Source organism: Camellia sinensis, chromosome 4 (genome assembly GCF_055761805.1).
Source record: "Camellia sinensis isolate YWXY chromosome 4, ASM5576180v1, whole genome shotgun sequence".
Lineage (NCBI taxonomy): Eukaryota > Viridiplantae > Streptophyta > Magnoliopsida > Ericales > Theaceae > Camellia > Camellia sinensis.
Window position 1 is genome coordinate 159,640,677 of NC_138964.1, and position 24,009 is coordinate 159,664,685.

The window sequence follows — 24,009 nt, forward strand, 5'->3', positions numbered from 1 at the left end:
GATCTTTCCTTCAACCCTGTTTGCCTTGAGATTGGGACCGCAGTCGATGGAGGCGGATCTGGCGAAGGAAGAGTTGGAGGCGCGGAGGAAGGCGGAGGAGGCAGAAGAAAGGAGAGTGTTCGCCAAAGCGGACAAATATAAGGAGACAAAGTTGGGGCCTGCCCCAAAACTGGTGATGAGTGAGTGGGTCTGACCGCGTCCCAAGCTGTTAGGGGACAAAAACCTGACTGACTTTGCCCTGTTGCCACCACCCGTAGACCCGCTGAAGGAGAGGGGCAAACAAGAGGTGGAGGAAGTGCTAAAAAAACAAAAAAAAAAAAAGAGAGCTGCAGTTGAGGGGAGTAAGGATGCCCCAGTTTTGAAGAAGTTGAAGGAGAGGAAGACGGAGGAGGCTCCAGAAAAGAAGAAGTTAGAAGAGGGGAAGGGGAAGGTGAAGGTGAAGGAGGCTTCAAAAAAAGAGACCGCTCAAGTGGCTAAGGAAGACCTGGGCCTAAGTGCCCAAATACTAAAAGAGCCCTTGGGCTTAAGTGCCCCAATGGTGTTGACGGTGGCACCTGCGTTAGAAGTAACCTCAAGTCCCAGCGAGGAGAAAACTGGGATCAGCAAGCCAGCGATGAGTGTTGCGCTAGCGACCATTTTGTACCACGCGCGCGCGCTGGCAGGTCGCTCGGCGGAAGGAGGAGAAGCCAGAAGCACAGTCGACCGCCTTGTTGGAGTAGTGGAGGATGTGGCGGTGTGATCAATGGCTCAGTTAACGGAGGCTGACCTTCTGAGAGGGTTTGGCTCAGCCCAGATGGAGGTAGCGACCCTGGCAACTTCCTTGATGAATAAGGCGGCGCAGTGCTAAAGTGGAAGTAGAGCCGCTAAGGACCCAATTGGAAGAGGCAAAATTGCAATTGCAGAACCTAAGGGTGGAGACAGCAGGGTGGAGGAAGGCCACTCGAAGTGCGTACGCCAAGGGGTTAGTGTATGTACAAAGGGTGAAAAACATGGAGGTGTTGGCGCTAGTGCAGAGCTACTCAGCGGACCGAGCTAGTGCCGAGCTCCTCGCAACCAAGTCAGAGCTGGAAGCGGAGCGCCACAAGGCAATATCGCTAGAGTTCGAGTTGGCCGGCGAGAAGAGGAAACTAGAGGAGGTCTAGCAAGCCTACACCACTGCCAACGAAAGGTAGGAGAAGGCCATGACCAGCAACGAAGATCTGCTGGACGAAGCGGTCAAGGACAATGAAGAGGCCGATGGTCGGATCGCAGCATTAGAGAAGGCCCTGGTGGAAGAAAGGGCGAAGTTGGCATCTGAGAGGGCGGCATACCCCGACCTATGTGTGGCGGCGGTAGAGCAATTCAAGGGGTCCGCCGACTTCCAGATGGCCATAGATGCTGCTGTCGCCAGCAGCTTGGCGAAGGAGGGGAATGGGGAGGGTGGGTTGTCTAGAGCGGTCGCTAGAGGTAGGAGTGAAGAAGAAGTGATCCAGAGCTTCCAGCGGTCTGACTTCAACAAGCATGAAATGAGCGAGTTCTGGGATAGCGGCTGGATGACCTTCAAGCATAAAGCGCATGAGCTGTTCCCAGAGGTGGATTTTAGCCTGGTGAAGATAGGCGAAGACGACGTCGTCCAGACCCCCCTAGACGAGGGTATTGAAGAGGAGGATCTTGCCTCCAGTGAGGAAGGGTGAGTTGTGTAACTAAGTGTAAAAATGTTACTTTTGGTGTTTTTTTTTTTTTTTTTTTTTTTTTTTTTTTTTTTTTTTACGTGTAATTTCTGCAACGAATTGTATGAAACCGTAAGTTTGTAAATAAAACAACGAGTTTTCTTTTGTATTGTTGTTGTCGTTATTTTTTTTTGAATTGTAAATTTGGAATAGTGAAAATGGCTGAGCAGAATTTAATGAAAAATGGGTGTGAAAGTAAGACTTGTGCATGAATTGTGAAATTTGCTAGTAAATTGTGATGTAAAAAGTTTAAAAATGGGTAACCAAAGCATTATGTAAAAAATGTTAAAAATGGGCAGACATAAAAATGTAAAGAATGTTAAAAATGAAAGTTTGGCTTATACGTCTACTGAAAATGCTAGAAGTGTAAGAAATGTTAAAAAAATTTGTAATATGGACTTGGATTATTTTGTAAGTATGGAAACCATGCTGTAATATTAAATTATGAAAATGGATCGGCCGAATTCTTCATTCGAGTTCTAACTAAGACTGGGAAGGCTCTACCATGTTGAAGCCTTAATTAACTCAGTTTGGCCGAGCTCTTCATGCTTAGTCTGGATGAGGCTTGAATTAACTCAGTCTAGCTGAGCTGTTCGTACTCAGTCTGGTTGAGGCTTTAATTAATTCAGTCTGGCTGAGCTCTTCATGCTCAATCTGGCTGAGGCTTTAATTAACTCAATGTAACAAGTTGTTATTGAAACACAACGCAGATAATAGAGATATAAAGTCATTGTCATTTAAGGCGTAGCCTATTGATCACAAATTTACACCATTTATGGAAAGGACAAAAATAACCTAGTGTGTAGATTGTCAAAAAGAACATACAACAATTGATTAATACAAAAATAGGATATGGCACTTTATTGGAAATAGCGCTTTAAGTGTTCGGCGTTCCATGGGTGTGGGAGGTCTCTGCTTTCCATATCCTGGAGTCGGTAAGTGCCTGGGCGAGGTCTGGCCTTAACAACGTAAGGTCCTTTCCATTTGGCTGCTAGCTTGCCTTCGGCAAGATTTTTGGTGGCAAGAGTTGCTTCGCGCAAAACTAGGTCCCCAACTGTGAACTCCCTCTGTCGGACTTTGCGGTTGTAGTGTGTTCTCATTTTCTGTTGATATGAGGCCCGTCTGACAGCAGTGGTCTCTCAGAGCTCTTCAATCAAGTCTAAGTCAACCCGACGCAATTCGTTGGTTAGTTCTAGATTCGGGTGCAAAACCCTCGGGATTGGCAGGCCGATTTCCACTAGGATGACCACCTCAACGCCATATGTTAAGCGAAAGGGGGTCTCCCCAGTAGGGGTTCGGGCGGTAGTGCGGTAGGCCCAAAGTACATTTGGTAATTCCTCAACCTAGAGTCCCTTAGCGGCTTCCAACTTAGTTTTGATGATCTTCAGGAGAGAGCGGTTGGTAACCTCGACTTGCCCATTGGCTTGGGGATGACCCGGGAAAGAGAAACATGGCTGAATGTGAAGCTCTGCACAAAATTTCCTGAACTTAGCATTGTCGAATTGTTTGCCGTTGTCTGAGACGATGGCTTGAGGGATTCCAAATCGACATACGATCGACTACTAAATAAATCTGGTTGTGTTCCGTTCGGTGATTGTAGCGAGGGGTTTTGCTTCCACCCATTTAGTGAAGTAATCAATGGCGAAGATAGCAAACTTGGTTTGGCCCCTACCGATGGGCGATGGACCGACTAAGTCGATCCCCCACTTGGGGAATGGGTAGGGACTGCAAAGTGTAATCAGTTCTGTAGGAGGAGCATGGGGGATGTTGGCAAAGCGCTGTTATTTATCATACTTAAGCACGAATTCAGTGGCATCCTGGTTGAGAGTAGGCCAGAAGTAACTGGTGCGAAGGATTTTATGGGCCAGTGACTTGGCACCTGAATGATTACCACATACGCCCTCGTGGACTTCCCTCATCACATAGGTCGCTTGAGCAGGATTGAGGCATTTGAGGTATGGTCATGAAAATCCACGTTTGTACAGGAGGCCGCTGATGAGGATGTAATTGGACGACCGGGCCCTGACTTTGGCAGCTTGTTGTTTGTCGTCTGGCAACTCCCCACTTGTCAAAAATAGAAGGGTGTCCGTCGCCCACTGGATAGGTTCGTTTTGGAGGAAGTGGACCTCCTGCTGGGTTAGCGAAGTAGCCGGGTGGGTATTCAAGGCGGACGCCATGGCTGAGGTTTGACTGGTTGGCCGAAGCTAATTGAGCCATTTCATCTGCCTTGGAGTTTTCCGAGCGAGGGATGTGTTTGATGTGGAAGGTGTTAAAAAGGCGAACAAGAGGGAGTGCAGTATCCCTATAAGCTTGTATTGTGTCTTTCTTTGCGTCGAATTCCCCCGTAATCTGTCCGACGATCAGTTGGGAATCACTGAACACCTGGATATGGCTTACACCAATGTCTCTAGCTAGGCGAAGACTTATTATCAAGGCCTCATATTCGGCCTTATTATTGCTTGCGTCAACTAGGAAACGAAGAACACACTTGAAATAACCGCTCTCAGGGGTGGTGAGGATGAGACCAGGCCCACTGCCTTTTTTGCGGGATGATCCATCGACATTGAGGGTCCAGGAGTGGGATCTTCTGCCTCAGTGTTGAATTGGCTGGACGAGGAGGGCTGTGGTTGGAGTGGGATTGGTGAATTCCAAGATAAAATCGGCAACAGCCTGTCCTTTGATCGTTGTTCAAGGTCGGTAAGAGATTTCAAATTGGCTGAGCTCGACAGACCATTGCATAAGTCTGTCTGACAACTCTAGTTGTTGCATTATCTTCTTTAAAGGTTGGTCAGTGAGGACCACTATGGAGTGAGCTTGGAAGTAAGGCTGGAGTCGTCTTAAGGCTATGACCAAGGCCAGGGCCATTTTTTTCCAGCAATGGGTAGTTCTGTTCTACTCCCCTGAGAGCCCGGCTAATGTAATAAACCGGACGCTGCACTGAGTCGTCCTCCCTGATGAGGGCCGCACTGACTGCGGTGTTCGATACGGCTAAGTAGAGAAAAAGGGTCTCACCCGTGAGCGCATGAGGGAGTAGGGGGGTTGGCCATACACTGTTTCAATTATTGAAAGACCTTTTTGGATTCAGTGGTTCACTCAAAAGCCTGCCGAAGGACTTAAAAAAATGGGAGGCACTTGTCTGTTGCGCGGGAAATAAAACGGTTGAGGGTGGCGACTCTGCTAGTAAGCCTTTAAACCTCTTTAACCATTTTGGGTGACTGTATTTCTATCAGGGCCTTGATCTTTTTGGGGTTAGCCTCGATACCCCGTTGACTGACCATAAAACCCAAGAACTTCCCAGATCCTACGCCGAAGGCGTATTTCTTCGGATTCAGCTTCATTTGATACTTACGTAGGGTGTCGAAGGTCTCCCGCAGGTCTGTCAGGTAATCAGAGGAGAGTTTTCTCATGACAAGCATGTCATCGACATACACTTCCATGTTCCAACCTATCTGGTGATGAAATACGGCATTGACTAACCATTGGTAAGTTACTCCGGCATTTTTCAACCCAAATGGCATGACACGATAGTGGTACGTTCCCCGGTCAGTGATGAAGGAGGTGTGTTCCTGGTTGAACGAGTGCATCAAAATTTGATTGTAGCCAGAGAAGGCGTCCATGAAACTGAGCATCTGATGTCCAGCCGTGGCGTTGACAAGCAAATCTATGCAGGAGAGGAGATAACTATCTTTGGGGCAAGCCCGATTGAGGTGGGAGTAGTCGACATAGAGTCGCCATTTACCGTTGTTTTTACGAACCAGGACCACATTTGATAGCCATTTGGGGTAGTCCACGTTCTTGACAAACCGTGCCTCCAGTGGTTTATCTACCTCAGAAGCAATAAGAGCATTGCGTTTCGGGTGAAAGACGCGCTGCTCCTGGCGGAAAGGTCGGAAATGGGGTTCGATGCTGAGACGATAAGTGATGAAGGAGGGATTAATACCCGACATGTCGAAATGGGTCCAAGCAAACACATCATTGTGCTCGGTTAGGAGGGTTATAAGGTCGGCCTTGGCTTGGAAGGATAGTTGGCTTCCGATCTTGGCTGTTTTTGTTGGGTTGGTGGGGTCGATGGGGACTTCAACAAGTTCTTCTACTGGTTCTCATCTGACTAACTCGTCTTCGTCTCTGACGTCGAGTCTTTCGATGATGATAGCCTCCTTCAGCTTGACCTCTTTGAGTGAAGCGACGTAGCATTCTCTGGCCACAGTCTACTCTCCCCTCACGGTGCCGACTCCGAGGTCGGTAGGAAATTTCATGGCCAGATGGTACATGGATGTGACAGCTTGAAAAGCGTTAAGGGCGGTGCGGTTGAGGATGATGTTATAAGCAGAGGGACAGTCGATGACATGGAAAGTGAGCAACTTGGTGGTGTGCCGTGGATACTCTCTGATGGTGATGGGAAGATCGATGGAACCTATGGAGGTCACCCGATCCCCAGTGAAGCCGACCAACGGAGTTTGGAGAGGGGACAAATTTTCTTCCCCGACCTTGACCTGGCGATATGCGTTTAGGAAGATAATGTCTAAAGAGCTACCGTTGTCGACAAGCACTCGTCTGACTTTGTAATTGGATAGAAGAGCAGAGATGATGAGAGGGTCGTCATGGGGGTAACGGATGCCTGTGCAATCGACCTCCGTAAAGGTAATGGGCTCCATCCACTGCTTGGGATGTTTGAAGGGGTGGTCCAATGTTGCGACTTCTTTATTGGAGCCCTGCCTGATTTTTCTGAGTTCTGTTCGTTGGGCCGAACGGGATGGTTCCCCGCATGCAAGCCCGCCGGCAATGACTCTGATCTCTCCAACCGGGGGGGCAGGGTTGCCTTGTGCTCGGGATTGTTGTGGGAGTCGATCATTGCTTTGGTTAGGTTGTGCAGGTTGTCGGGGAGGGGTGTGTCGGTGGTTGCCTCTGGTAGGTTCAGTCCTTGGCTGTTGCTGGGGGCTGCCTGCCATGAACCGACTGAGACGTCCATAGCGTATCAAGCTCTTGACCTGGTCTTTAAGGTTAACACACTCCTCGGTAATATGGTCGTGGTCCTGATGGAAACGGCAGTACTTGGACTGGTCTCGCTGATTGGAGGGAGACCGCGATGGTTGTGGCCATTTTAGGGGATAATCTTGTTGGATCTGGTTCAAGACTTGTTCCATGGGGGAATTGAGAGGAGTGTACCATTTGAACCGGCCGGGCGGTCCGGTAGGTGCCGACCGGTCAGCTCGAGCAGGTCGATCGGTGTACTGAGGTGTTTGCTGCATGTATTGGGTGGTTCTGGTTTTAGATTCCTTTCTCTTCTCTCCGAGGGTTGGGTTTTTGGTTGTGGAATCTTGTCGGGCGGCTAGAGAATCTTCGGCATTCATATATTTTTTGGCTTTGGAAAGGAGGGTTGTCATGGAGGTTGGAGGGTTTTTAGAGAGGGAGAAAAGGAAGTCGGATGATCGTAGACCAGCTATGAAAGCCGTGAGAATGACCTTGTCGTTGTTTTTTTCCACCTGTAAGGCTTCAATGTTGAAACGGGTGACAAAACTGCGTAGCGATTCCCCCTCCGTCTGACGGATGTTGAGGAGCTGAGTGGCCGGGCGTCGCTAGCGCTGGGCACCAATGAAATGGCTAAGAAAGGAATCACTTAGGTGTTGAAAATTAGAGACAGAGTCCATCAGCAGCTGACTGAACCAGAGTCGAGCCGACCCTTTGAGCGTTACGAGGAAAGCCCGACACATGATCTCATCAGGAAAATCATGGAGGATCATTAAGGTCCTGTAAGTTTCCAAGTGGTTGACCGGGTCCATTGTACCGTCGAAAGAGTCGATCAAGGGCATTTTGAACTTTGGAGCTAGGGGTTTGCCTCTAATGGAGGCGACGAACGATGAGTTGGCTGTTGTAGAGGGTTTATTCTGTATGTTCTGCATACCTCCTTGAAGCTAGAGTTTCATGGCTCGGAGCTCCGTATCCCAGATGGGGACGTTGTCACCCCTAAAATGCAGTGGAGGTTGAACACTGCTGGTCTCTTCCTCAAGAGCAGGTGCTTGAACCGGCGGATGTAGACCCCGAGGTAGTGGATTCATATCTTGGGGTAGGGGTCGCAAACCCTCCAAGTTGGTGGGGTGGGCTTATTGGAAGGGATGGTTCGGAGTTCGTTCTCGGTTAGGTGGGATATCTTGTGGTGGTGGAGGAGGCACAGGGAAGTCTCATTGAAGCAAAGCGTTGATCAAGGCTTGGTTTTGTTCGACTAGGCGGTTGATGCTGTTGGTAAGTTTTGTGAAATACTGCAGCGGGTTGTTTGGGTTAGGAGGGTCGGCTTGGGGGTCGACCACGTTGTATTGAAAAGCCATGGATCTTGTTATGACCATTCACCCTGGTGGGTGGCAATGAGGAATTATCGGGAGTAGGTCTCCGGCAACAATGAGCACGATTGCCACACGGAGTAAAAGGTTCCCACAGACGGCGCCAATTGATGATACTACTTTTTTCTGATGGAACGGGTCAGGTTGATCCACGCCTCCCAAACCATTGTCCGATTGTTGGGCTCACGGAGAAACCTACACAAGAGTTCAACGGGGAACGGGAGTCCCCCAGTGAACCCTCCGACGAGCAAGTTAGAGAAGAAAAAGTGATGGAATGTAAAGATATGATGGTGATGGAGAACTTAACCTTTTTTTTGTCTTAGAAACCTGCTTATATTCTTTGTTCATCATTTCTTTGTCCACTTCGACCTGTCATATTGGCCGAAAGCCTATGTTCTAGCTTGCCTTGTTCATGGTGAGGCTGTTCTGTTTCGACGTGAAGGGGTTATCTTAATAAATGCTGCAGGGAACTTCATTAATGGCTGATGTGTGGTGTAATAACTCTGCAGGATCTTTGTCTGCTGATGTGGTTAGTTCTTCTCTTGACAAGTGTTTAGATGTCATTGGTTTTTGGTGTAACGTAGGGTTCCAAGAATGTTGGGTTTTAGTATTTGAATCATGGATTGGACTTTAAGTGGTGGGCCATGTCCTTTATGGGCCTATCTATGTCAATAGTAATTTTGTATGAGATTTTGAAACTCTCATAATATTTAACTTAAAAATAATTACAATCTCACATCGAGAAAAGAAAGAAAAAAGTTGTTTCACTTATATAAAGTGAATCTTATACCCTCATTTAATATTATAGTATTGTGCATATTTCAGTTCAAGATGGTTTAAATTTTAAAATAAAATTTAAAAGTTATAATTAATTAATTAATTTTGTTGTAAATTGGTTGGTCTTTTGACTTAGCCAATTAGGCTGAATCGTTTTCAGTTTGATTGATTCACTGGTTTAACTATAGTTTTAGCTGTTTTATCAAACTATATTGCGTAGATTTATTTGATTTGAAATAAACTAAGATTGATCTTATTAAAAATTGAACGAATGAGATTGTTTGATTAGAAATAAACTTTCGTTTAAACAACTCTTAACTTTTATTTTACAATCACACATCAGAAAAAAGAGGAAAAAAAAAAAGTTGTTTCACTATATAAACCTTATACTCTCATTTAATATTATAGTGTTGTGTATGTTTCAGTTCAAGACAGTTTAAATTTTAAAATTAAAATAAAATTTAAAATTTTTAATTAATTAATTTTTGTATAAGTTGGTTAGTCCTTTGAGCTAACCGATATGGTGAACCGTTTTCGGTTTGATTGATTCACTGATTTAACTGCAATTTTAGCGATTTTATCAAAATATATTGGTTAAATTTGTTAGATTCGAAATAAATTAAAGATTGACCTAAATAAAGATTTAATTGCTAAGATTGCTTGATTCGAAATAAATTTTACGCCCAAATAATTGTTAACTTTTAAACAATTAAGAAAATCACAATTGGTTAGTTTTCATTTAACTTTTATTTTATAATTCCACATCGAGAAAAGAAGGAAAAAGTGAATTGTTTCACTTACATAAAGTAAATCTTATACTCCCATTTATATTAACAAAATGAGATTTTTAGTAAGAAAATCTTATGATCAATATCTCATACCAATTTATTTGATTTTTTTAATTTTAAATACTTAAGAAAATCCCGATTGACTAACTTTCATTTAATTTTTATTTTATAAAATATAAAAAAATTAAATATAATTACCATATTTTTATTAAATAATATATTGTTTTATCCCACGTATAACACTGGCAACATGCTAATTATATTTTATTATTATGGACAGATTTAATCCCACCAACATGATACCTGTATATCATTTATTACTCATTTTTTTCATTTAATAGTATTAAAATTATTCAAAATCTAAAATATAAAATAAAACAGTTGTGAAATCCACATGTTACCTAACTCCAGTCATTTCCTTCTTATCACACAATCAAAAATCGGATGGAAAAAAAAGTCTAATAAGACTTTCATGTTCTCTGCACTTCGTATCCCAGCTTTAGCAAAGAAACGTGACCCCAGTGTGGTGTAAATTACACCCAAAGTTTAATACATCAAATATTTCAAATTCTATATACTTTTCAGGATTTTTTTTTTTAATGTCTACTATATACATGTTAATGTCTACTAGCATTATATACATGTTATTTTTATTTTAGAGTGCGTTTCTTTGGATGGACTGGATAAAAGAGATTGTAATTTACCAGACTATCAGTTCTGGAATATATTGTGCCCGAACTATTTAATTAGACTGGATTTGTATTTTATATTTATTTAGTCATGTAATTAAATGTCTGGATTGAACTATTCTATTGAATCCTATATTTGTTTAGTCATGAAATTACATGTTTAGGTTCGACTATTCTATTGAATCTGATGTGTATCCTATTTTATTTTATTTTTTTGACAAAACTTTTAAAAAATTAAATAAATAGAACATTTATAAAAATTATATAAATTTATTTTAATTTTTAGTTGAGATTTTTTAATTTGAACTTTTCAATAAATTGAACTTTTAATTTTATTTTTAATTAAATAATTGAATAAATTGAATTTTTAAAAGGGGGAAATAATTCATTGGAATGTTAATTTAATTTAATTTATAGTTGAGATTTTTAAATTTTATTTTGCTTTACCAAGTATAATTAAAAATAATATAAATAAAAAATTAAGGAAAAAAAAAAGGACCAAAAATGTCATTTTAACCTTTCAATCCGGAGGAGGAGTTATCCCACATTTTTTTATCCCACACCCTCCATGGACACAGTCGTGTTTTGAGAAGTTGATAAAAAGCTGACTTTTTAGCTTTTTTATTGGCTTTTTTGGCAAAACGTTGAGTTGTTTTGGGTAAAAAATCTAAAAAATCTGACTTTTTTTGCTAAAAAAGCTGAAAAGCCAAAAAGCTGATTTTTTTAGTGTGCTCCCAAAAGAGCCCACAATAATCCCACAAATAAAGAATTGATAATCCGATTAGACTATTAATCCAACTTATATTTTTTGAACCAAACGTCAAACACCCCCCTATGCTGTGTTTGGTTGAGGGATTTGGAAAGAAAAATGAAAAAGGTAAATGAAATATGAAAAAAATATATCTACATTTCACATAGTTTCACACAATTTTTCCCTTTCCCTTTCAAAATCCTTCCCCAAATTCTCCAACCAAACACAGCATTAGTGTTCCAATTTTATTAGGGTTCGTGTATTATAGGAGTTAAAAACAAATATATCTTATCAAAATAAAACTTTTTTTTTATAAATTAACAACTTTAAAACATATTCCCAACTTAACCAGATATAATCCACAGATTTATTTGAAGTGAATGCTAATCCATAATTTTCTGTTTTTGCACAATGATCAAAATATGTTACATTTTTATACAACACACGAATTATTAATCATTCAGACCAGGTTGGGAAATAAGAACAATAACACATTTATATGAAGAAAAAAAAACAAAACAAAAACTCATGGAACTGGCACTTTAGCAAAGTGCTCTCAATAGGAATTAGAAACATCAAATTTTAGAATTTTGGTCAATTTGAGCAAACTGTTGCCTCAAAACCCTTCTCATAACCTTATTTGTTGCTGTCCTCGGAAGAGACGTTATTGGCACAATATGAGAAACCTGCAATATTAAGCATTAATAAGCAAAATTGTACATTCTAACAATGTTTATAAAACAGGGTCAAGCCAGATGGTTCAACCAGTTGAGCTATTGACAGGTCCAAGTTTTGATCCAAATAAACCATGAGAACCGGTGGTGGTTATGGTGAATTGTCCGGTTTAATGCAATGCGTGATTTCGCAGGCATCACTTCAAACTTTGGATTCAAGCAGGATAGGCACGCCCTGTGCCACTGAGCTATAAGATGTATATTATATATCATTCTTTTTATGTACACTGACTTTCTACCAAGAAACAACCCATAAAAATTTAAATCTTGAATTAAAAATAAATTGATAATATAAGTATATATTTTTGTAATATTAATAGCTAATTTTATTTATACATAATTATTAATATATTTATTATGCAATTATAATTTGATTCCGGTTGACCCATCGGTTAAACCACTAACCCTTACCCAGCCCTTTTACACTTCGTTCAACAGTCCGAATTTCAAAATATTGCATTCCAACCTATATGCACTAGAAAGCACCGATATGGACACGGGACATGACAATTTCAAAATAATCAGGATTGAGGTCTACGGGGTAAACTGTTACTATAAGGTGCCCCCTTACCCAGACTGAGGTCCGGACTTCAAGTCTCACCATGGGGTTCCACTCCCCATCACCCCTTCCCTTCGGTGAAAATGTTATATGATGTTCATGTAACCAAAAAACAAAGAAACTAAGAGCAAAACTTTTCAACAAGGCATTTGATCGCTGAGTAGTTTGATTATACCTTGAAGAAAGGATTTAGTTTATTCTGCAGTGCAGAATTGAAAGCCGTCCTCAACTTGTTCAAGTCTGTGGCCGATTCACTTGAATCCTTGAAAACAACGGCTATGACTAACCTCTCAGGACCACCTCCTTGAGGAGGCACCCCAACCGCTGCTGCCTCAAGGATGTTGTTATCAACAGCATTACAGATGCGTTCAATCTCAACTGAACTTACCTGCCCAAACCCAAAGAAATGGTTAGATCAATCTACATTTAAAATGGGTGTGAAAGTAATCCTCAAAATTTTCATACTCAAAAGCTCTAATTAATAGGGCCAGTATCACCGAAGCCTTGAGGGTGTCAATATATATCAGTCAACAAATAATATTCCATCCTATAATGTGAGGATCAAGAGTACATTTTCCATGTTGCATACTTTCTCGAGCAATTCTAAATTTGAATATAAAGGTGGTCAGGCCTCCATTAGCACCACATTCCTTGTGAATGATACATGCAAACATAACAGTTCGATTTGAAGATACTTTGTAAGGACAACCAAAGTGTTACAACTGCATTATTGAAAATGACGAGCATTTTATAAGAGTGCTTGAAGATTTTTATTTTATTTTTTCAAACTCAAGATCCAAAGCCATTGGATGTTGATGGATCGACTCATAGTGGGTCCTGCAGTACCAGTACAACCGACATTCCACCTCTAGTACTTAAGAAACACCTTTGATTCTTTAAACACATAATTTGTCAGAACATATGCACTTGTATTTTTATTTCTCAGGCTCCTAAATGCCTATGATTTTTTACTCAACACTAGCATATTTTAATAGGTCAGATTGTAAGACTAATTCAAACCTTGATGCCCCCAAGATTCATTGTATCATCCGCCCGACCATGCGCATGATAGTATCCTCTAGAAGTAAGGTCGAACACATCCCCGTGCCTTCTTAGAATCTGAACAAGGAGAGTCACCAAACATAAGTTCAAGTGAGTTAAATCTCCATAATCGTCCAAAAACAAGGAGGATGCCTAGCTTACCTTTCCATTCCAAACAGGCATTCCTTTGAAGTAGACATTATAGTGATCAGCATTCAGCAGTGTATTTGAAGCTCCAAACATTAAGGGGCCAAGAGCCAATTCACCAATCCCTGGAACAATTGGTGGCTATAGTAGATGGGATGAGATACTAGTCTGAATGACTAGGGTAAAAATTTCTTAAATGCTAGATAGATTACAGTTAGTTGTATTCAATTGTCAAAAAAATAATTGGCATAATTGAATGAGAGTCTAAAATACTACACTACAGAACTGTCAGTTGTACAAATACTGAGCGAAACAAAGATAGTTGGGAATGGATTAGAAACTTTACACGAAGTTCCATAATAGACAGAAGCAATAAGAAGAAAATATTACACATGACGAAGAGACTGAACAAAAACCTTCAATATGTGGCAACGAATGTTTAGATGTGTATGTTATAAATTTAAACTTACATGTCCTTGGTCAGTAATTACATTCACAATAAAGAACCCAAAAGAAAAATGAAAAAAAAAAAAAAAAAAAAAAATCCATAACAAGGTACCCTTTATAAAAAAAAGTCATGCATGATGTCTTGTATTGTTCTGCATCATTAGTAGGAATGTGTCATGTCTTTCAATAGGCTACTGTACAAATATAGAACAGAAATGAGATAATTTGAAAAGAATAAGAGGGATTAAAAAATGGGGTTTCTCCAAAACGTGTAAGTTCCAGTGCAGGCATTAAAAAATGTATAGCAAGCCGCAAATTCGTGCTACAAACACTTTTCATTCCTTCCAGATGTAAGGTTGAATGGTGCTTACATTAATAATTCCATCGCTGCCAATGATAAACAGACTGCAGCCCATAGCTGGTGTGCTAAAAGCAGCCAAAGACTGAGGCTGCAACAATGACCCAGTAACAAATCCACCACCAATCTCTGTGCCACCACAATACTCAATGATAGGCTTGTATCCAGCCCTCCCCATCAGCCATAGGTATTCATCTACATTAGATGCCTCGCCAGTGGATCCAAAGCAACTAAAAAATTCAAAAGAATAAACATACACTAAAATATTTATTTTCTCAATATCAAGAATAAGAGTTTTTTTAGATAACATATTTATAGTCGACACACAAATTTTTGCAATAATAACCTCAGTTTACATATACAAGCACACAGACCCCCACTCAACCCACCCACACACTTACTCAAACCCTTATTCATATATGTAAATAAATTTGGCTGCAATATGATGCAGACACAAGTTTTCAAGGGTAAAATTCAGAACTTACCGGATGGCTGACCAATCATAGCTAGCTGTACAATTTGTAGTTTTCCATGCCCTTACAATGCTTGGGATCACTCCAAGCATTGTTACTTTAGCATCCTAGACAAGTTGCATGATTCAATTGAATAAGACATAAAAGTGGAATCTCAAAAGTCCAAACAAAACATATTAGTCATGTAATTTATCCGAAGATATTCTCACTCCCTCTTTCTCATGGTAGGGTACTTTGTCCCAACTATTCTTTTCAATTTCCCGCCTATTTTATTTACAAGATATTTTATCCCAAAGTTTTAAAGTTTTTATCCGCAATAAGCCCATAATATTAACAGGATTTCAGACTGGAAAACATTGCATGTCATTTGCACTTCGGAAGGTAGGTTTTCAAAAAAATTTAGGAAGGTCTTAGCACCAAAACAAGGTAGGATCCTTAGACACAAAGTTAAGGAAATCACGTTCTTCTGATATTAAACCCATCCTAACCCTTCCATTTGCACCCCTAATTACCACTCAGTTAGCTGTTCAATACAAAAAGATACAGGGACAACCAAAAGGAACCAAATAATAGTAGGCTATTAATATTGAGAAGAGGTCTCTACCTGTACAAACTTGGCAAAGCCAGAACCAAGGGGAGATCCATTATATAAAGCCATGGATGCCCCATTCAACAGTGAAGCATAAACTAACCAAGGACCCATCATCCATCCAAGATTAGTGGGCCAAGCAACAATATCACCTTTGCGGATATCCATGTGGCACCAACCATCTGCGGCAGCTTTGAAAGGTGTTGCAAGGGTCCATGGAATTGCCTTTGGTTCCCCTACACCATAGATAAATCCAATTAAGCTTGTTAGATGGAATCCAGATACTCTAACCTCATTCAACTTACTGCCACTTCCTAGGAAGCGTAGATATGGATACGAGATATCGATACGACACGATACGGATATAGCGATACGCCAAAACCTAAAAAAATAGGATACCGATACGGCTAGGATACGTTTGTGAAAAATATATTTTTTAAAATTTATTAATAGTGAGTTACACATAAGCTAAAGAACGTTGAGAAACCACAATGTAACTTTATAATGCAAAATACAAACCTTTAAAAATTATGTATTAATTTAAACTAGTAGCTTGTTTACTTTTTAAATTTTTAATAGGTCTTACAAATAGTTCATTTCAATATCAAGTTTAATATGTTTATATTACAATAATAGAACAATTCACAACTTGTCCCTATACTTTTTCCTTTTACACTAGTGAAAAATATTGTATTCAAGTTTACTTGCTTATCTATTTATTGATATTTAATTTTATCATTGTTATATTCTCTTACTAATTCTTACTTTCTATGTAGTTATAGGGGACATGCATGAAATAATTAGGATATATCAATTTGACAAATTCTATTATTTAACTCACTATGTTCTTCTTATCGAAGAACTTAACAAAGTATTAGAAAAATATTCTTATATTTATCCTTGCAATTATATTATATTATATTACTATGCAAGAAATGCTACAATTCTAATTTCATAAAACAAGTAAACATGACTTGGAGTATCCGATACTTCAAAATTAAGTATCTGATGCTCCAAAATTAATGAAAAAATAATTAAGAAGTATCCCATACTTTTAATAAGTATTCAATACGTATTCGCGAGTATCTAAGGAGTATCGGTATCAGATACAGATATGATACACATATGTCACCCTATTTGAAGTATCCGTGCTTCATAGGCTGCTTCAATATGTACTTGGGTCAACTCAATCTTTTATAGTTTTCATTTGTGAAAGATTAAAAGGTTTTATTGAGTTGCTCGATGGTCAACTTAAAAACTGGTATAGTCAAAGTATATATGGATCTTGGAGACATTATTCAGTGGAAAGTACAATTCAAATAATTTAAAAGATGATAAAAGATTAATCTTTAAATTACCAGTAGTTCCAGAAGAGAAAAGGATATTGGTGAATGCTTCAACAGGCTGTTCTACTGCAACAAATTCAACTTCTCTGCAAGTTTTGGCATGAAAATGAACAATCACAGCACCCAGCATTAGAGCTTTAATGACAACCAATGTTATAAAACTGGAAAGGATGTTTACAAATAATCATTTACATCATGAGTATCTCAAGATGAACACAATGCTGAAGCCAAGGAGTTAAAGATAAAATTGAGGATATCATTAGTTTTGATGCTTTTATCCAGTTCAAGCCTCAAGGATGACCTCCATTTGCAAGCTATTCCAACCATCAGCTTCATAAATATTTCGAAACATAATAAATGATATGATGGGAAAATGGACTCCTCAGAATTGTATATTCACTTCTAGAAAAAAGAAATAAATAATTGAATAAGCTTAAAAAACTTTATTTTATTTATTTTAATAATCAAGAAAGAAATACACCACTGTCCCATAAGCAACTTAAACCCTACATCAGCCATTTGAGGGTGGTTAGAGATTACTCCAGCAAACAACTTGTGTAACCTACTCCAAGAATCCACTCTTGTATGTATGAAGTTCGAAACTTCTAACCCTCATACTTTAGCACTACAAAACTTGAGGTCAAGCTTCTTCCAGTGTGTGGAAGACTGATGCAGAACATTTAAATAAGGCAAGGAGCAATCAGAATTTCATAGGGATCCCATTCAGACCTCATATATTAAAATATTGATTTAATTCAAGTTATACGTTATGTTAATTGTTGGTTAATCTTTGACTCCCCCTACCCACCCACACCCCCCCCCCCCCCCCAAAAAAAAAAAAAAAAGAAAAAGAAAAAGAAAAAGAAAATATAAGTCATAGATAGAGAATAAGCTATATAGAACTTCCTTCATTGAATAAATGCCAAAAGCGAATAAAGCAGATAAGCAACTAGTAAATAAAAATCAAACATATATAAAAGAGTTCTTGCCTGAAATGTTCGACTTTTGCCAAAAATTCATTCCAAGAAATGTCACCATCACGCAAGTTGATGCCAAAGCTGGAGCCTCTACTGGGAATAACAATTGCAATGGGTGATTGGGCATCGATAACTCTACTGCAGAATCGAACCTATATGTGAGAAATAGTCATAATAAAAAGAACAGAATGAACATGCTATTCATCTAAAGAGAACTGAGAACAATACTTGTACAAGGGTAATCTTTTGTCACCACGGATAATAAAATCCTGAGAAAGAAAAGTTTGATGTTGACAATATTAGCCAAAGAGAATATGTAAATTTATTTATCCACACATAAAAAGAATGAGAAATATATAAAGCCTTGAAATTGACTGATGTCTAGTGGACGGGATGGTCAATAACTCCAAATCTAATTTTATAAATGACTTATGAAAACAATCATTTAAGATAATTTTAAGATCCATTTCAAAGAAACTACAGAGAAGGAGGACACTAATATTTGTTATAGTCAAGTAGCAGGACTGAGCATCCAAATACTAGCTTAGTTGGAAAAACTGTATAAGCAGTCACAAATACCAGAGAGAAAAGCTCCAATGCTTGAATACAGACATAGTTAAGCATGAAAACATCAGCATCACATTAGTCACCTGATATAGCTCTGATCCCTAATAGAACACTCATTCACAAGTTGTGATTATGAGTTTTGCACTAACAGTACCAAGCGCAGCATAATGTCACAAGCGGCTAAATCTCCTATGGCAAAAATCCCCTACATGGGAGCAAGGAGGCTAATGGAAGGATCTAGAACTTCCTAACTCATTCCAACACTTGAGAGAACATGGAAGATTGTAGAACATCCTTCAGTATTCAAGACACTTGTACATACTGGACTTGTAAATATCTTGTATAGATATTTCTAAAGCATTCTAGAATATTCTTGTAGGTTGTAAGAAAGGCTTCCAAGGGAAGCTTCTCCATGTATTTCCTAGTGGCTTCTAGAGTGTTCTACGAAAGGCCAAGAGTGCCTATTAATAGGGGAGGAGCTCATTTGCTCCAAACCATCCAAGAGTGTAAAGCTTTCTCATAGTGAATACAAAAGGCATTCTCTCAAACTCACTTGTCTCTCTTCTAAGTTTGTGAGTTAGGCTGACTTAGCATCAAATGAAGCTTGAGATTGTCTAAGTGTCGCACGGATAGCTTGGAAACAACCAAGGTCGTGACAATAAACTGAGTTAGCTAAATCTTTATAATGATGAAAAAATATTCCAGTAAACTGTACTGGTATGATAATAGAACCATAAGACTCCAGGACACTTTTGAATAGCTTTTCTCACTTATATAGGAAAGTACAGATATATATTCATAAAATAAACAGTAGCAATTCTTAAATTTGATCTTGCATGGTCCTTAGGGGCAAAGAAAGTGCGAGGGGACGATCAACCTGGGTAAAGATTGCTTTTGCTTTTGATATTTTGAGCCTTGTCGCAATTTCAGTTGGAGCAAAGCTATCAGCAATGGATACAACTGCATAGCCTGCTAGAACAATAGCCAGGTAGATCACCACAGAATTCACATCCATTGGCATATCTATCGCAATTGCAGATCCTTTGTCCAATCCCAATGTTTCAAGTGCATGTGCAACTAACCTACAAATAAAGTTCAACATGATTTTATGTTACAAAATGTTTAGAATTGAACAATGTTTGCATGATAAAAAAAGAAAACTAAATGCTTCTCGTCAATTAATCAAAAAGGCTCATTAATGTGTAAGTACCACATTTCATACAACATAGCAATCATAGCATGACAAAAGAAACAAACTAACTATACAACGCAGTCTACACTTCTGACTCTTCTGGCACACTCAAATCTACTACCTAGAAGTCAAAACTTCCCAATATACTACTACTTGAAGCATTATTAACTAATGTATGATCATGTGCTTTATCTTTTGGAAAGTAGCCTACAGAACCGTTGACAAAGAAGCCGCCAAATGATCTATACTAATGTACAATGTATCTAGACAAGGTTGCTACTTACTTTCAGGTTGTCAACACCAAAGTTCCAATTTTATTTTATTTTCTCTTTCTAAATTCTCACGGACACACCATCAAACATGTAGGAGTAAGATATGGATTAAGATCAACCTAGCGCATCCCATGGAGTACGATATGGATTTTTTCCCAATGAAATCCTAATACCGAATAATGTAATGTTAAATACATAATATTGGTGGGGATGGCAATTAAGGTCCTGTGGATTACATTTAATCAGGTATTGAATATGATATTTTGACAAATTAACACACATCAAACTTTACAACTATGGCTAACATGGAAAGAATCATACCAAACCTCTGTGCGCAGTTCCTTAAGAGTCATCTTATTAACAGGCATTTTATCATCTCCTTCATCACGCCATATCACCATTATATCATCCAAAGTCTTCTTACCATTCAGACTCAAGCAATTCTTTGCCGGATTCAGATGTGCACCAGGTAGCCATTGACCTCCTGGGTGCGATTGGTTCTCACGTAAAATACATTGGGGAGGCACCGAAAACGATACACTTATTTCATCCAATACAGTTTTCCAATAAACCTAACCACACACACACATTTAATAACCAGTGGTCCATACAGGAATATGGGAATAAAACTCAAAATCTTAATAAATAATCCCTAGCTTTAATGATCTGTAACAATACCTCAGGGTTTGAGACTGAAAAAATCTGAAATTCAGAGAAGCTTGATATGGGATCCTTGTATCTTGAATCCAAGAACTCTTTCCCACGCCTCTCTAATAGTTGCCCAACATTCGTTGAGGCCGCTCTTTCCCTAGCCATATAAAAAAGCACATAGCCCATAGGAACCAATTAATTTTGAAAAATAACAATATAAATAAAATGCCAATTCTAAGACCATCAAAGATTGCATGAAATTTTCTTCTTCGAATTTATACTTGTATTTGCATTATTCATTTTTGTTTCCCCTCTCCCAAGTCCTACCTAATCCTTTCTTTTCTTCTCTCTCCTAATTTCCCAAACAGACTGTGACTCTTCCATGTTAGAACAATTCTACAGATTGCATACCCACCAATAAATTGTAACTACATAAATGTTGATTTCTTATAATGTGATTCAATTGTCAGCTGACATAAACAAACATGCAATACCTTGTTCTCAGGATTTATAAATGATGTATTACTTCTCCTCACAATTACAATTTATTCCCTTAGCCTATGTTCGGATCTTGGATTTGGGTAAGGATTAATTCCCTACTCTTTTCTTTTCGCTCTACAAATCGATACCCGAATCCAATATCCAAACACAGCCTAAGTTCTATTATTTTCAGCTCAAACATTCAACATTTTCACTTAATTGGATTTACATTATTCCTTTCTGTAAAAGCATATCCAATCCTTCATCAATTTTTTCATCAAATTCAAATTTGGTGAAAAAATGGCTAAAAGTTGCTCCAACCGTTTCATCAAATTTGTATCAAATCAAGGGAGAGACAAAATTTTCACCAATTCAACTATGAATCAAAACCTTCACCAAATTTGATTAAAAATAAACTTAAAAATACAAACTTTGTGAAAAAAAATCTTTTAAAAAATTTACTAAATACCAAAAATAGTACATTTTCTTATATTTTTGAATTTATTGAAAAAGAAAAAATATATTAAATTAATCTTTAAAAAAAATTAAACCAAAATACTAACAAATTTACTAAAAACAAAGAAAAATACGAATTGAAAACTCAAAACAATAGAGCATGCCCTTAACAAATCACAGAATCTCAGTTTGTTTCCTGAGAAAACAATATATATATATGTATATATCCAGCCAAGTCCCAAACACGAATTACCAGGCTCAGTTGACTAGACATTCTCATCTCATTCACGAAAACAAAAAACGCACAAAATATGATTTTCAAATTCTATTTTCTCGAGTTTTCTCAAGAACCAAACAGAGGCAAGAGGTGCTTACGGGTCAGGTATCCAGGCCGGAGGGTCGGGTCCAAAGTCTTTGTAGCAGCCGTAGTACATCATCTGATGAAGAGAGAAGGGAAGGTCCGGGTCGAGGAGGTGTTTGGAGACGCGTTGCCATGTCTCCGAAGTGGCACAGCCGTAATTGCGAATGATTTCGTTGAGATTTTGGTAAAATCGCTCTGCAACTTCAGAGGGTAGTCCAAGAGCTTCGATGTCTGAGGAGGTGATACAATCCAGAGCTTTGTAAGCCATTAATCTTCTACTTCTCCGAGACTGGTTTTGGATCAATCCGCTCAGCTCTGTGATTGTGTGTGCATATATATATATATATATATATATATCAGTCCTCATACTTAAGTTCATGGTCATGGTCATGGTTACAGCCTTGTCCATCTCGTGGAAAAAATTATGGACATTAGTGGACTATCTAAATTATCAATATTAGTTATGGTATTAGAGCATCTCCAACGGTAATAGGCATTTTACCTATCTAAATATTACTATAAAGTATATATTTTATTTTGCCTATCAACTATTTCATGTTTCTACTCCAACCATGCTCTTTATTTTAGCTATTCATCTAAATACTATTAATTTTATAAAATGCCACATCAGCAACAAAGATGGAGGGAAATGATCCTAATGATTAAATATATTTTGCCTAGTCTTGAAGGCTAGCTACATGTAGCTAGTGAATGTGAGTTGAGCTAAAATGCCTAACCATATGCCTAGTGCATTGGAGTTGAAAAAAATAAGTTATACTAGGCATTTTGACTAACAAGCATGATATGCCTAGTGGGTTGGAGATGCTCTTATCATTAAACTTAGGCTTAGTTTGAGAACTTTTAATTTTAGTTAAAAAGTTATTAAATTAATTAAAAAGTCAATAATTTATATTAAAAAATTAAAAAAAAAATTGTATTTTTTGTACATATTTTTGTAAAAAATTAAAAAGTCATCCCAAATATACTAGTTTTTTTTTAGCTCATATTTTAACCAAATAGTTAAAAAGTTACTAAATTAATATGTTCCCAAACGAGGCCTTAGGCTCATTTGGGAATCGACCGATTTAGTTAAAAAGTCAAAAAATTACTAAAAAAATTAAAAAGTCAATAATTCATACTAAAAAGTCAAAAATTTCATTTTCTCTCTACTTTTACACATCTTTTCATAAAAAGTCAAAAAATCGTCACAAACATACTTTTTTTTTTACATCACATTTTAGTCAAAAAGTCAAAAAGTTACTAAAAAAAACTTGTTTCCAAACGAGGCATTATTTATTATATAAATTATAAATATTAATTTTTTTTAAAATTATATCACATCATTAATTGATATATGAGAAGCTATTTGGAAAGTGTTAGATTGATATATTTTTTACGAAAAAATATGAAATATGGATTAAGTTTAAAATGATGTCGTAGAGAAGTAATGTGACTTAAACAAAATGATTATGACCTAAATAAGATAATATATTAAAAAAACATGTGCTATTTTAATACATACCAAACAAACACGAATTGATACACATAATATTATTCAAAAATTATTTGTTGGTACACTGTACACATACCCATATCTTGGCAAATCATAAACCATCATGATCTTTCCAAACTAGGCCTAGTTTGGGCGGAATTCTCAAAATAAACTGAAACGTTATTAGAAACCGCGCTTTCACAATATTTATGCTCTAGGCGTGGTAAAATTATAAAATCATAAAAACGTTGTTGCGAAGCACGCTTTTAATTAAGAAAGCGTGGTTACAAATCACACTTTTAAAGAAATCTGTGTTCTGAAAAAAGCGTGGTTACAAACCACGCTTTTAAGGAAATCTGTGTTCTGAAGAAAGCGTGATTAGAAACCACGCTTTTAAATAAAACTATTTTGTAAAGAAAGCGTGGTTATCATCCACACTTTTAAATAAAATTTGGTTTTTACAAAAAACGTGGTTCGTAACCACGCTTTTAAACTACAACCAATCCATTGATTATTATTATTATTATTATTCAATTCACATTCTATAATTTACTCAGTCATCTTGTAGATCTCTATATATAAATTATTCATATAAAATATCGTATTGATAAATAATCTTAGCTACCAAATTTTATTATTTTAATATTTAAAAATGAATTATGTAATTTTGAAATTATGCTTTGCATCCACTATTTTTTAAAAAAAATGATAAAATTATATGTACGATTATCAGATCAATTTGATATTTACATAAATAATTTATACATAAAATTTTTAAAAAATAAACAGCATGCATTGTCTAAAAAATGTAAATTAAA

At 38.0% G+C, this 24,009-nt stretch overlaps 1 protein-coding gene across 1 annotated transcript; it reads right to left on the reverse strand.

The window, feature by feature from the left end:
* Positions 1 to 11,393: 11,393 nt before the first annotated feature.
* On the reverse strand, positions 11,394 to 22,153 carry LOC114283428 (hexanoyl-CoA synthase-like). The gene is made up of 14 exons (XM_082866708.1): positions 21,714 to 22,153; positions 20,430 to 20,559; positions 20,073 to 20,323; positions 19,165 to 19,369; positions 17,949 to 17,989; positions 17,733 to 17,858; positions 16,756 to 16,829; positions 15,413 to 15,633; positions 14,821 to 14,915; positions 14,349 to 14,565; positions 13,546 to 13,671; positions 13,363 to 13,461; positions 12,518 to 12,730; positions 11,394 to 11,735 (listed from the first exon to the last, which is right to left on the reverse strand). Exons 1-14 carry the CDS (start codon positions 22,106 to 22,108, stop codon positions 11,625 to 11,627), a joined length of 2,304 nt encoding a protein of 767 aa, XP_082722834.1. The 5' UTR covers positions 22,109 to 22,153; the 3' UTR covers positions 11,394 to 11,624.
* Between the last annotated feature and the right edge of the window lie 1,856 nt (positions 22,154 to 24,009).